The following is a 14,729-nucleotide window of genomic DNA, read 5'->3' as shown; positions in this document are numbered from 1 at the left end:
AGAACGATCACAAGTAATTTGCCTTTTTATTCATATAGAACAAAATTTACAAAGTCATTCATACATTTTTTTGTTTCTTTTGTTTTTTACTGACTTTGAAAATTGGGAATATTCAAAATACACTTTTACCCCACTTCATTCTTTCGTTATTTACAGATATGTACAAGACAATGTAAAAGTTTTTGTTTTTGTTTCAGACTGATTGTATTAAAAAGCTCTGCTGGTTGGTTTTTTTGTTTGTTTTCATTATATGGACGTTCCATGGGAAGGCTCCATGGCTTCTGGAATGACTCCCCCGGGCACAGACTGAAATGACATTGGGATAGGTGTTTTCACTGGGCTCTGCCGAAACAGTCCTCCATTTGGTGATCTGTGTTTACACTGCATAGAGGGCATGGTGGCTGAGCTGCTAAGGGGCAATGGCAGGTTACTACCAGAGGCTGCAGTGAGTGTCCTGCTGGCACCATGAGATGTCTGTTCTGGTAAAAAGGTGGTGACAGAAAGTTGTGTGTTCTGGTATTCACGTACTGGCTCCAGGGTCTGACTTGGGGGCATGCCACCAATCTCCAAGGCCGAGATTTCAATGGATGCCGGAGAAATTTGTTTGTGGGCTATGTCTTCATCAATTAAACTGTTCATACGTCTGTGGACCTGCTCCAAATTTACTTCTTTATCCTGTGGAGATAAAAGCAATGGGATCAGTACAAATAATAAAATCTTCTCTCTTCCCACAGTGTGGTTACAGCCATTACTCATTCACTGATTTAATTTGACTTGTGCAGGCTCAGTCTTAAAAATGGATACAAGAAAAAAATGTCAACTCAGTGACACTCAGCAACTGAACACCTTAAACCCTTGGCTCTCTGAGGCAAAACCAGGGCTCTGATTGCATCACAGCACAGCAGAATGGCACACCAGCACCTCCCTCAGGCAACCATCTTGTTTGCCAGAACCTCACTTTTCAGCAATGTTTGAATTTCCAGCTGTTACTGTTATGAAGAAATCCCAACTCCCATATATGAGTTAGTGTAACTGACACAAAGATGTCAGAGAAACTGGATCAGTAGCACAGGCTGGGAGGAGTGAACTACCTGATGGTATAATTGGAGAGGCACACATCTCCTAGAACTGGAAGGGACCTCAAGAGGTCATCTAGTCTAGTCCAGTCCCCTGCCCTCTTGGCAGGACCAAGTACCATTCTTGACATCTATTTGCCCTAAGTGGCCTCCTTGAGGATTGAGCTCACAACCCTGGGTTTAGCAGGCCAATGAGTTCTCCCTTCCCCCAACTGAGATGCTCATTGAAGTTAAGCTAAACAGTTAGACATTTCATTTCTCATATCGGCAAAGCGAGGAGGCTCACAGAACTGTAGTGATGGCTTATTTTGGTGCCAAAGGTGGGAAGGAGATACAACCACATACTTTTTCAGACAGGAAAGAGCCCAGCCCAGAAGCTTACCAAATCTCTGGGCATATTCACATTCCACCAATGGTGACTCACGCATAGGAGCCATGCTTTTTTTGTGCTGGAACTTGCCAGTACTGAGTACCGCCACCTCAGAAACCCCAGCCATGTGATTGGCTGGGGATGGGAGATGGGGAGCCATCTGAGTACCAGCTCCTCTTTTTCTTCACAAAAAAGAGGCACTGCTCAGGAGGTTCATGTGAGCTACTTGGAGCAGCAGCTCATTCCTTTTACTGACTCACTTTGAGGTTACTTTGTGGGAAAGGCTTGGAAGATCATGCTCACAGTACGTATTTCCCCCCATTTTAGTCCTAAAGAAAACAGCTAACATACACCAAATTGTTGACAAATGTAGCCTGGTTCATAACAAAGGAAGGACTTAGCTCTGGAGTTGTGGCCTTCCACTGAGCTTGCCTTACATGATGCCCCCTTCAGGGACTGTCAGCTTAAGCATCACAGCAGGTTGCAGCTGCCAGGCTACAAATACAAAGGGAGCGCTGTTCTGTAAAGCAGAAGCCAGTGGCTAAAATTGGCTGCACACTGCATCACATCTGTATTTCCCATGTGTACAATGAAAAGTAACAAACTGCACGGTGAAGGCCAGCACGAGAGTGACGTATGTTTGGGCTTTAGCAGAGGGCAGTATGCAATGTAAGTGGTAATGTTATGCACCTTCCTTTCCCATAAAGCAGCTCTACAGCATGTAATGTTTTCAAAGTACGGAATTTGATTATTTTGAGTTCATTGAAATAGCAGCCCAGGAACAAAGCATTTGTTATGCCCAAAACTCTGGATACTAGAAGATTCCTCTTCTATTCTAGAATGTAAAGTGGTATTGAGCTCCCATAATAAGCACCTCCAGGGTAAAATATATGGCACATTTTAACCTCTGGTCAGTCCTGTGCCAAGCAAATTTCAGCTGGACTAGAGAATTTGAGTCAATTACACAGTAGTGATTAAGCAATCAGCTGTCACTGGCCTGTATTGGCATCTTTTAATGAGCCTTGAGCCCAAATCAAACTTGGATTCCAAACACTATTATACAGTCCTGCCAATGGGGGCAGAGGCAAAGGGGGCAGTTGACCCAGGGCCTGGCCTTTCAATGGGACCTAGAGCTCCAATCACTGCCGCTGCTACTACTTTGGCAGCAGCTGGAGTGCCAGGCTCCTTTGAAGTGCCACTCTGTGTGGCCCAGCACCATGGGCCCAGCAGCAATAATGGTGACTACACCTGGCCCCAGCCCTTCTGACTTTGACCCTGCCCCTCTGGGGTGCAGAGCCAGGCCACCCTCCCGCCTCACTTTTTCCCGGGGCCTGCATTGGCTGTCGGCCATGGTGCTGTCAAACACTAACTTTGTGACTTGGATTAAGCACAACTATACACTGCCAAGTAATAACTGACTTGGTGGTTTTCCAAAGGCCAGCAAATCTGAACACATTGCTGGCCTCAAACCAGGAGTCCTACCTCAAGCTAAACTCCCATTGACTCTATTGGGAGTTTTGCGTATTTAAAGAATAAAAGCCTGGATATGATTCAAAGCCCTTTGAGGTCAATAGAATGTGTCCTATTCATTTCCATTATTATTTCTTTTTAAATCAGGACCACATTCTGGCATGCCAAACACTTGCAGCTGTGCTTCTAGAGAAGTGAAAATAAAGCCTGACTTCACAAAATCATCAGAGTACTCAGAAAAAACATCTTTTCTTCTAGCACATCAGTTATATATGTCATCCATTCTCAAATTAAGCAAAAGCAATAGAAATGAAACTTTAAAGCAGACGCAGAACATACCCTATTTATATTTGATAAGCTACCTACCGCACTTTCAATAGCGTAGAAACCCGCTTAATGGCTTCCACACTTGAATTCTCATTCTTGTCTTTCATGAAGGCAGACAACACATCAGCATTACACTATTATGTGCTCTTTCTGACATACGCACTAGCTGGGTAGGAAAAAGGGTTTGTAATTCAAAGTCTCAAAAGAAGCAGCAAGAGTTTGTGACTTAAAAACTTAAAAAATGGGCTCGGTGGTTGGGGGAGGGATGGTCATTGGCCTGGCTGATTACAGCCAGAGGGAGCAACCGCTGCCTAAGTTGTATTCATTGGAACTAACACATCCTATCTGGGGCTATTGAAGAAGGTCACTTGCAAGCCTCATTTAATTCAACATATTGGCTATGTCTATCCTAGCCCCAGAACTTCGAAAGGGGCATGATAATGAACCTAATAGAAAGATGCTAATGAGCCACTTCCATGATTATGCAGCATCTCATTAGGATAATGGTGGCCATGGCACTTCTAAAGTGCTGCTGTCATTCATGCGTGGCTCGTCTACGGGGGGTCCTTTTCAAAAGGACCCCTCACACTTTGAAATCCCCTTATTCCTATAACCAAAGAGGAATAAGGGGATTTTGAAGTTTGTGGGGTCCTTTCGAAAAGAACCCCATGTAGACAAACTGCACTCAATCGAAAGCTGCACTTTTGAAGTGCCATGGCCACCATTATGCTAATGAGGCACTGCATGTTCACGGCAGTGCCTCATTAGCATCTTTCAGTTAGGTTCATTATCATGCCCCTTTCAAAGTTCTAGGGCTAGTGTAGACATAGCCATCATGAGCTACCTGCCCAGCTATGGTAACTGCAGAGAGCTTATTACATCAATGCTTCATGAACTGCCCCTGTTCATCTGAGGGAAAGGTGTTCCTTATTTGAGTCTAAATAGCTGAGGGTTTGGTTATTTGAGTGACCACTGTTCTTGGACTAAACAGATGCACAACTAGAGTGGAGAGAATTCTGGAAATGTTTTTTTCCCATGAATATGTTTTCAGATTCAAAAATAAAGTTTAATTTTACTGTGTTCATAATCTGTTCATGTTTTCATGATCGCTGCTTGTGATAATATAAAATTAATGTTAAAGAAAAATATACACAGACATGGATTGCTGGCATTTTAGTACAATATTCATTATTAATTTTGTGCTGGTTTGTTACCTGAGTCTGGAACAGAAATATCAGGATAACTAGCTAACAGTATGAAAATGATAAAGTTTAACATGTGCAACAGACTGTTTCTGAGCTACTTGAAGAGCAAAAACAAAACTGTGATTAATCTAGAATTTTGAATAAATTCAAAACTTATGTGATCATCTCACAAAGAGTAAAAGAGTTGAACATCAGCACTCAAATTATTCCTTTTTGTCTATTCAGCTTAGCTTTTATCAGATATAAACCTCTAGAGGCAACAAACAGGGCATTCTCAGTACAGGAGAACTTAATTCACACATATTAGGACCTGGGACCTATTGTGATACTGTACTCTGGAACTCACATTTTCAGTAGTCAGACAGAGTCTGAGATTGGTTGCCTTTATGACATAGTATAAAACACATTTAATTTTGCAGGCTGTTTTGTGAAAGTGTGCATAGGTGAAAGGCTTGCATTTTGCAACTCATTTGTTTTTAATTCTGCAGGTGTTCATGCTGATTTCAAGCAGAGAGGATCAGACACAATGTCCTTTTTAGATACGTGCACAGAAACAGCTACAATTTGGATAGTTGAATAAGGATCAGCAAACTCCCTTCTTTTCTGCAGTTCCATTCGCTTAAAAGACTGAAAAAGTCTAGGGCTACCGTTACACTACAGGACTCTGTCAACAAAGTCACTGTCAGCAGAACTTTCCCAACAAAACTTACGTTGATAGCCTATGGCCATACACAAAAGCCAATCAGAAGAGTGCTCAGGTCTATCAACAGAGTATCCGGACTGCCCAGCTGCTGTCTTGACAAAACAGGCATTCAGAAACACAGCAGACAGGGTTGCCTGTTGTTCTGGATGCCTTGTCTGTTGAGAGAAGTTCCCTCTGCCCCCCCTCCGAGCATCCACACACTTCTTTTGTCGACAGAACCTGTTGACAAAGGGAGGTCTTCCTCAACTAGAAGAGGCAGAAGGTTGTCAGCGAATGTGCCAGGTTTGTCAAGATACTGTCGACAAATCCCATTTTGTGTGTGGACACTCCACTAGTTTTGTCAACAAAAGCCAAGGTTTTGCTGTCAAATCTTGCTAGTGTAACTGTAGCATAGGATAGGTATGAAATCCAGGCCATTCGAAATCAATAGGCCGGTACTGTGCCCAATGGCTCTATTCTAAAGTAGAAGTGTTTTGTGTGGAAAGGTCAATAAAAACTAGTTCTGCCTTTCTGAGTTTGAAGGATGAAACAGGACACATTTTTCCATTTTTTTAATTCTGCTTACTTCTTTTTCCCTACAGAGAAACAACTAGAAAACAACTGACCAACCAAGCTTCAAAACTGGCACATAAAAAGTGATCAGTGAAGATGAAATGTGCTAATTTCTTTCCAAAAAAATAAGGTAAAGATAATAGCATTTAAAGCCAGAAGACTGAGCTGGCCTAAATGAAAATGTCCATAAGTTATAACTAACCAACACATTGGTGGACAGGCAGCCTGGACATGTATATGCAGCTAGGGGCCAATTTTTCAAACAATCCCTATTCAGCCATGCACTTAAATATATGCTTATGTCCCATTAAAATCAATGTTAAATAAGCATGCTTTACTTAATAGGGATGGAGTTAAGCATGTACTTAAATGCTTTGCTAATTTGGGGGTGTGGAGAAGCATGCAAGGTTTACTGGCAACAAATGGCGCTTTTTAAACCACCTGGGACTCCTGCTAGCTCCTGCAGAGCTCTTAAATCCTGCAGCAAAACAAATCCTGCAGCAAAACTTTCCTATGCCTATCCAACTGCTCAGCTTCTTAGCACTGCAGTCTAACTCCCATGAAATGCAAAGTTCCCCCAAATCACAGCCTGGCAAAAAGCACCAGGACAATGGTGCTGCTTTAATGGAGAAACAAGGATGCCCACAACTTCAGCCCTAATGAGAGTGAAAGAAATTACAGGCTGCCCTAACAATGTAAACAGACCTTGTAAACTATAAACTTTATCAAGACTAATTGCTGTCTCCTTTTTCTCTAAGGATTATCTAGGAAATTAAATGGACAAAATGAGTGAATGAAATGGTAGGTTTATAATTCAGATGGTGAAAGCCAGGGATTGCTAAAGTTGAGATGCTAACTGCTTTAATCCGGCTACATTACACTTGCCACTATTTTCCCTCTCTGTAGTTGTCAAATATGTGGCTCTGTGTATTACACTTTATATATGTCTATGTTTATCATACAGGCCATATGGTGGGTTTATATTGCTGTTGGATCCTTAACTTTTGCATCTCCCAATGGTTTGTGATTTTAATTGTGCACCAAAAGTCAAAAAGTCATCTGTACAGCACCACACAAAATGGTGACACAACCTCATTGGTATTTAGGATTTATAGTAGTAAGGCAAATAATGAATAATAACTGCTGCTCAATAACTTCATTGAACTAATTATCTGAAGGGAGGCTGTGAAGAAAAATTAATGGTGTGGCTGATGGCAGGAAACACTGTGTATGAATGGGCAGGGGTGAGCAACTCAGCTCCTGTCTGCAGTTTGGTGTAATGATGTCATCACAAAAAGACTTTTAATAGGTTTGTGGCCACATAAAGCAGGACATTCAGCAGCGGTGCTGGGAAGAGCAGAACACATAGAAGCAGTTCAGACTGAGACTTGAAGTTGGTTACTAGCTCCGCTCATTTTGTTTCCAAAGGTGAATAAACCCTCTCCAGATTTGCCTGCTTGGAGGCTGGAACAGTGACTTATCCAGAGATTTTTGCAATTAATACGTATATGATATGTTGTCTACACTGATGTTTCCTGCCATCAATGCATGCACTAAATAGCTATATGTGTACTGTTTATATACAGCTGTATGCATACACACACACTATGGCCACTTCTCATCTCGCGACACAGTGGTTAGCAGTCATGGTGAGGACCTATGGGCAGTGTTTGAGTCTGCAGCTTCTCTCATGGCTTATCCCTTCAGTATTGGATTTGCACAGTCATTTGCAATATCTGCATGTCAGTCTATTTCCGAATTCTTGATTCTGAGAGTTTTTTTTCCTTCTAAGATGAAGTTCTTTTGCATTTCTTACACATATGCTATTGAAGGATGATGTGCCCTGTCATAGCAATCATCACTAAGTATTTCGATCTGATGATGTAGATTCCCAGGAGGTTAGATCAATGCTGAGTTTTTTCATGTCGTTTTTACATATATCCTTGAATTTTAGCTTTGGTCTTCCTCTTGTTCTCGCCTCACATGACAGTTCACCAAAGAGTACCTATTTGGGAAGATGTTAATCACCCATTCTTCTTCCATGACGAAGCCAGCATAGTCTTCTGCTGCTGAGGATCTGTGTGAGGCTGGCCCTATGCCACATCTTGACAGGACATGTGCATTTGAAACTTTATCTTGCCAGTTGATATTCCTAATTCTGCAGAGGCAGTGAAGATGGAAGCCATTCAATTTTTTCTCCTGGTTTGAGTAGTTGATCCATGTCTCAGATCCATATAACAGGATACTCAATACACGTCTGGTAAATTAGTATCTTTGTTTTCACTGTCAGCTTAGGATTGCTCTATGCTTGTTTCATAAGTCTGCCAAAAATAGTAGCTGCCTTCCTGATTCTGATGTTCATTTCTTCATCCATGGATAGATTTGTGGTGACAGTAGATCCAAGGTAACAGAATTGTTGAACCATATCTAATGGGCTGTTATCCAGAATGACATTAGGTCACTGAGGTATACCTTGAGTGAATACAACAGTTTTCTTCACGCTTATGTCAAGGGAAAACAACTTCCAGGCTCTGGGCAGAGAATCCATCAGTGAGTGTAGCGTGTCTTCGTTATGAGCAACGAGAGCTGCACCCTCTGCGAAGAGGAGTTCCTGAATTAGGACTTTCTTGACCTTAGTTTTGGCCTTGAATCTAGTCAGGTTGTAGAGAGAGCCATCTAATCTTGTGTGGAGAAACACATCACGGTGTGAGTTTTGAAATGTGCAACTTAGTAGAACTGAGAAGGATATGCCAAAGAGGGTAAGAGCAAGAACACACCCTTGTTTGACTCCACTGGTCATTGTAAACAGTACCAATGTAGATCCATCATATTGCACTGTTGCTTTCATGTTTTCCTGAAAGGGTATTATGAGCTTGAGCAGGGTTGGTGGGCAGCCAGTCTTGGTTAATGCTCTGTATAGTCCTGATCTACTGACTGTGTCAAATGCCTTTGTTAAGTCCACAAATGCTGTGAATACTGGCTTTCCTTGTTCTCTGCGTTTTTCCTGTAGCTGTCAAAGAGAGAAAATCATGTCCATTGTTGACCTGCAAGACCTGAAGCCACATTCTGGATAGACCAGACCTGCGAGTTTTTGCAGGCCTTTGAGAATGACAGGGGCAAATGCTTTTCCTGTGATGCTCAGGAAAGAGATGCCTCTGTAGCTGTTACAGTCACCCTTGTCACCTTTGTTTTTATAGAGAGTGATGATGTTTGCATCCTTCATGTCATGCGGGACATCTCCCACTCTCCAACATTTTAGGAGTGAGTCATAGGGGAAGGGGATGAGCACAGTCTTGTTTGCCTTTAGGCCTTCAGCTGGGATTCTGTCACTTCCTGGTGATTTTCCATTGGAGAGAGCATCGAGAGCTTGAGAAAGTTTCTCCTAGGCTCTGCGTCTAGCTCAGACGTTTCTGGAAGAGTTGGGATAAGGTTGGCAAGTTCAGGTTGTATTGTATGGTCATGGGAATAAAGACTTGAGTAGTATTCCACCCATCTGGACATCTGCAGCTTTTTGTCTGTGATCACCTGTCCATCTAAATGCTTCAGTGGGGCGACTTTGGTAATGGTTGGTCCAAGTGCTTTCTTCAGTCCATCATACGCAGTTTTCAGGTCACCCAAACCAGATGCCTTTTGTATATTAGAACATAGATCAGCCCAATAGATGTTTGCACACCACCTGGATTTTCCCTGAAGAACGGATCTTGCATGTTGAAGTTGATCTTTTGTGCTTTGTGATGGATTCTTTATGCTTTTCAGATATGCCTTGTGGTCTTTTTTTTCAAGAAAAGGCCTAAGAATGTCAGCATTTTCATTGATTCAGTCTTTGCTAGAGAATTTGTGTGTTACAAAGGCAGATTTGGTACATTCATATATTGCATCTCTCTCAGCAAGGACCATATTTCATCAACCGTTCATTGGTCAGGTTTGTGTTCCATTTTTTGAGTGAAATCATCTGCAAAGACAGAGCATTTCAGCGCATCTCTGGTATTGAGGGTATTGATCTTTGGCTTTCTTCATTACTTTGTCCTATAGTGTTTCTTTGGGATGATCTTCACTCTGCTGATGATCAAAGCGTGATCAGTGTCACAATCTGCGCTGTGGTATAAATGTGCAAATTTGCTGACATTGAGATGTTTCCTGTGTATCAGTACGAGGTCAAGCTGATGCCAGTGACCAGATCTGAGGTGGTGCCATGAAACTTTGTGACACTCTTTCAATTTAAAGAAAGTATTAGTTATGCAGAATTGATTCTGAGAGGTGAATTCCAGAAGGCTTTGACCATTTTCGGTCATCTTCCCAATACCGTGATGACTGAGGCAGACAAGCCAGGACTGATGGTTGTGTCAACTCTCGTATTGAAGTCTCCAAGGATGTACTGTTGTTCACGAGCTGGAAAGGAATCGATAACTTTCTGAAAATTATAATGAAAGCAGTCCTTGTCTTTGGTACATGACACCGATGTGGGTTCATAGACACTGAAGATGTTGCCATATCTTGACTGGGTGCAGAGCTTCAAGGATTGAATGCATTCCGATTCAGTTGTGGGTGTACTGATAAGATTTCAGCAGATTGTTCCGAACAGCAAATCCAACTCTCTAGAGGCGGTAGTCCTCTGAACTCAAGTCCTTCCAGAAGAAAGTGTAGTTGGTTTCTTTCACTGACTCAGCATCTGCCAGCCTGGTTTCCTGGAGACCATCGATGTTGACATTCCGTCTGTGTAGCTGCTGGTCTATGACTTCTGTTTTGCATATTGAGTCCATGTTCATAAGGTCATAGACAGATTCAAGTCCTGGACACATGGTCCACACATTCCAGCTACTGAGCCAGAGGCAAGTTGATTTATTATTTCATTTTATGTTGGGTACACCATCTACATCTACTTTTCGATTTTTGATCTATTGCCATGCCCCCAAAAGAGAAAGACAGATGTGGCGGGTCAGCACCTTATTGACTGGGTGCTGCCCAGCTGTAGGCAGTAGGTAGCTGACCAGGGGAGTATGATGACTCCTCCCACTGATGAAAGTGACCCATGGTGTCCTCTTCTTCACCAACTGAGGAGGGCTTATAACCCATAACTGCCACTTCCCGTGTGTTTCCATGCTATCAGCAAGGATGGAGCGTTCCCCCTCTATTTGGCTTCCTCTTACGTGGTCTAGTGTTTAGAGTAAGTGTGTTGCTCAAGTGGCACCATCCCCTTCTGGGTCACCCCAGTTGAATCCAAAGGATAGACAGAAGTCAGTACGTTTGGAACTGAGGCGACTGCAAGGAGATGCTGGAAAGCAGGCTGGACAAATCCTCCTTGCTAACCGCCTTAGGGTCTCCACTCCAGATTTTCTGTCTGGGTTTAGTCCCATAGCCTCTGGATCTCTCAAACCTACCCACAAGGCAGTGGGCAATTTTCTGACAGGTTGTCTTCCCTGGGGTGGTGTAAGGAGTCACACTCACTTGGATGTTGGTGACCAAATCATAGTTCATACACCATTTGGATTATCCAAAATAATCCAGGGACCGAAGTATCCCAGGCCCTCATCTCATGCAGAATGAGGGGGCGGTAGCCTTATTTGATGGTGATACATTTGCCAGACCACAAGATTGTCATCGGGCACTTGTGATTTTTAGCTGGGACATCAGATGCCAACCACTGCCCCATCACTCTCTGGTAATGTTGTCTCTCCTGATCCACAGCTGCATATTTATAGGACAAAGTGCTCTTATTTTGCTGCAAATCTCTCAGGAGAGGCCCACTCCTATCCACCACCTGGAGACGCACCAGGTAGCATGCAGCTCTGCTCCCCCATGTTTACCAGGGACCTGGACACACACACACACACACACACACACACACACACACACACACACACACACACACACACAGATACTCAAATGCGTGTGCTCACACACTTTTTTAGTAGATGCCATTAATGTTAATGTCAGCCATATAATGTAATTCCATTTTACTCTCTCAATACATTTTCTTTTATTATTGTCATTACTATTATTCTATTCCTTGCAGGTTAGCTGAAAGGAATGATCAGTAAAATGAAGCAAAACACATATATGTATATAGGATGACCATAAAAAAGTGCCTGTTCTCCTCCTGATCGAGAAAAACAACTAACCAACCATTTTTGCTGGCAAAGCAAATTATCTCCTTCATATATTCCAGTTTGAATTTAATTCTTTCTGCCACTAAATAGAGGTACATAAGGGAAAGGGAAAGGCATGTTTTTGAAATAGTGTATAAAATTGAACTTAAAAGATGTGACTGTAACTAAAGGTGCCTGACTGAAAATACATACCTATGACAGGGAGTTGAAGGGTGCTCACAGGAAATTCCTTGAAAGAACTAACACTATCATAGCAATGATGGTTAATTATGACTCGTTATTCTAGATTACTAGGGTAGCTCTAATTTTTGAGAGCATTTGTGGTAAGCAACCATCATGTGAACTTGCAAGTTTTAAGGGGTAGTCTTTGTGCAGAGATAAAGGGTTTTTCTTTTTTACTGTTTTGTTTTTTCAGAGTGTTGTTTTATTTTTGCATGAATATGTCAAGAGAATTTGGACCAACATGGTAATTATATTGGATACTTTTTTGCTCATTGACATTAGCAGTCACTGACTTTCAGACCAAAGTTTTTGGATGTCTAGAAAGTTATTTAAGAACTTCTGAACACTGGATTGAAGGGTGGAGGGGAAGGTCCCTGAGTAAAAAAGAACAACATGCACATATCCTGAGGGATGATGGATGCATTGATAACTCTAGGTCACAAACATCTACACCTCAAGTAGTAAAGTGATGCAATTCTTAATATACTTGTAGTATGCATAAAAACTGTGTAAGGTCACTTTAGAGTAAAATTTCCTTTGGCCTGATCTACACTAAATAGTTAGGTTGACACAGCTACATCAAGAAGGTTGTGTCTGTACTCATGCAGAAAGTTGATGGCTGACATGCAATTTTTAAGTACGCCAGTTCCATACCTAAAACTGATTTTTTCAGCCGTTGACTTTGGAGGCAGACAAGCCCTCAATCTTCATTCATGGACCATCATTTATGTGTTTGTGTAATGTATGGAAGAATGAGGTTTGACCAAAAAGATGAAATTAAAAATATGAAAATTGCATTATCCAAGTGAAAGATAAGAAAAAAGAAAGCAAGGATGAGTCTATGGTCATGACCATGAATGCAGACTCATGACATCTGGGTTAAATCCCCACCTCTGTCACATATTTCCTGTGTGACGTTGACCAAATCACATGCCAATCTTCCTGCTCCTCAACTATGATACTGTTCCTTAGTTCAGAAGGTCATGCTGAAAATACAGATATTCATGTGATGGGGCCCACAGAAATAGACAGATAAGTGGAAAATGAACTCTTAAGCCCTGCTGATTAAAAATCCTAAGAAGCAGGTTTGCATGCTCAAGTAGACATGGGCTACGCTACTAGCTCAGCACCAATTAGCCCAAATTGAAATCAATGTCTCCAACCAACTATGGAATTTCAGGTATTATTTCTATCAAACAGGAACTTTTTGAGCATGTGATTTGCTGAGAAGTGAATGGAGGACAATCACAATGTACAAAGGATGACAAACAAAGTAATCTTGAAATCCTGAATTCAGTACAGTCAGTAATACTTTTGGCTTTATGTAATGCATTTGCAAGCCCATAATTCTATTTCAGTCCATCAGGCTCACATAGGTAAAATATCTCCCATAAATTGGCCTGCTCCTGGTAAGAAACAGGAATGATATAAGTAATTTGCTATATTTTAGAGGGAAAACCCCTGATGTGTTATGTTATATAAGGCTAATACAAATTAGTTTCCACTCTCTTTATTTTAAGGTTTCATTAGTCAGAACTATGTGATATGCATGCAGATGTGTCAACTGACACAGTGATGTATGTTTGCTGTTGTTAATTTACCACAGGCAAGTGAATTAGTCAAATAGCATTTAATGTATACATAAAATATGCTGACTGTGTTTTCCATGTATTCTGCTAGATGCTGATTTGAATGCTATTAAATACGGTATCTTATTAAATATAGTATGTTATTAAACACGATTACATTTTAAATATTGATGTCTCATTAAATACAATTAGAGAGGCACCTCAAGTCTGTCTTTAGAACTAGACTAAGTTCTGCAATCAAACTTCTTGTGAGGATCTGGAACCTTCCCATGCCACTACTACAGCCGCACCACCACCCTATGCTTCTATCAGTGACTGAAGCATTGAGATATCTAGAGCCTTACCCACCACCACAGGGACCTAAGGGGAAAAGCTCCAGAGACTCTGTTTGGGCCAGGTGCACTGTGTAAGTCATAATACAGAAAGTTGAAATGGCTACAGATCCAGCTGACTGCTGTCTCACTTGTGGTCTCCTCTCAGGTTCCTAACTTGGCTTCTACCCTGTTTCTGGATCCTGCCTTCAGTCTCTTTTGAGTTTCTGAACCCTGCTGCCTGGTTTCTGACTGTTCTGCTTCTGACCCCAAGGTATGGCTTTTAGGACATTCTGATTCTGGCTCTGGTTTTTGGTTCTGACACTTGGCTTCAGATTAAGATCAGCTTATTGACAGAGGCAATCCCCAAGACAGACCACCCACACCCTGGTTGGTAGTACCAATCTTCCACAGTCTTCTGTTCACGTAAGTGGAAACAATCTTAGGATTTTTTTTGAAAAATAAATAACCAAGAATGTCTCAGTAAGATTGACGTTATTTGAGGTCCCTGGGCCTCATATCCAATTGAGAGGAGAAATAAATTGGATGAGTTTTCAATGTAAAAGTATTTTCAATAAATGTGTCAACATGTTCACCAAACACAAAAAATGCCAGCTGAAACTATTTGGTAGAGATAATCTAATTAATTAGAAACTGGTTTGCTTAATTATATAATGTAAAGGGTACATATTGCATCACATTAAAAAGAAATTGATATTGCTCTTCACGTCTAACTGAAAGAAGATGGGGCAGGGGAAACAATGAGCAAAAAAATGCTGGGAAAAGGTAGCCAGTAC

The 14,729-nt window shown here is 41.6% G+C and overlaps 1 protein-coding gene across 2 annotated transcripts in view; it reads right to left on the bottom strand.

Annotated features, from left to right (window-relative positions):
- Positions 1 to 246: 246 nt before the first annotated feature.
- Positions 247 to 14,729, bottom strand: part of GRID1 (glutamate ionotropic receptor delta type subunit 1) — an 898,770-nt gene continuing 884,287 nt past the window's right edge. For both annotated transcript variants that reach the window (XM_074999453.1, XM_074999454.1), the window contains one exon: positions 247 to 675. In XM_074999453.1, coding sequence (XP_074855554.1) covers positions 247 to 675 — 429 coding nt within the window. The remainder of the gene's footprint in view (positions 676 to 14,729) is intronic.

Source organism: Carettochelys insculpta, chromosome 7 (genome assembly GCF_033958435.1).
Source record: "Carettochelys insculpta isolate YL-2023 chromosome 7, ASM3395843v1, whole genome shotgun sequence".
Taxonomy (NCBI): Eukaryota; Metazoa; Chordata; order Testudines; family Carettochelyidae; genus Carettochelys; species Carettochelys insculpta.
Note: the sequence above shows the minus strand (reverse complement) of the source record. Positions and strands in the feature narration are given on the sequence as shown.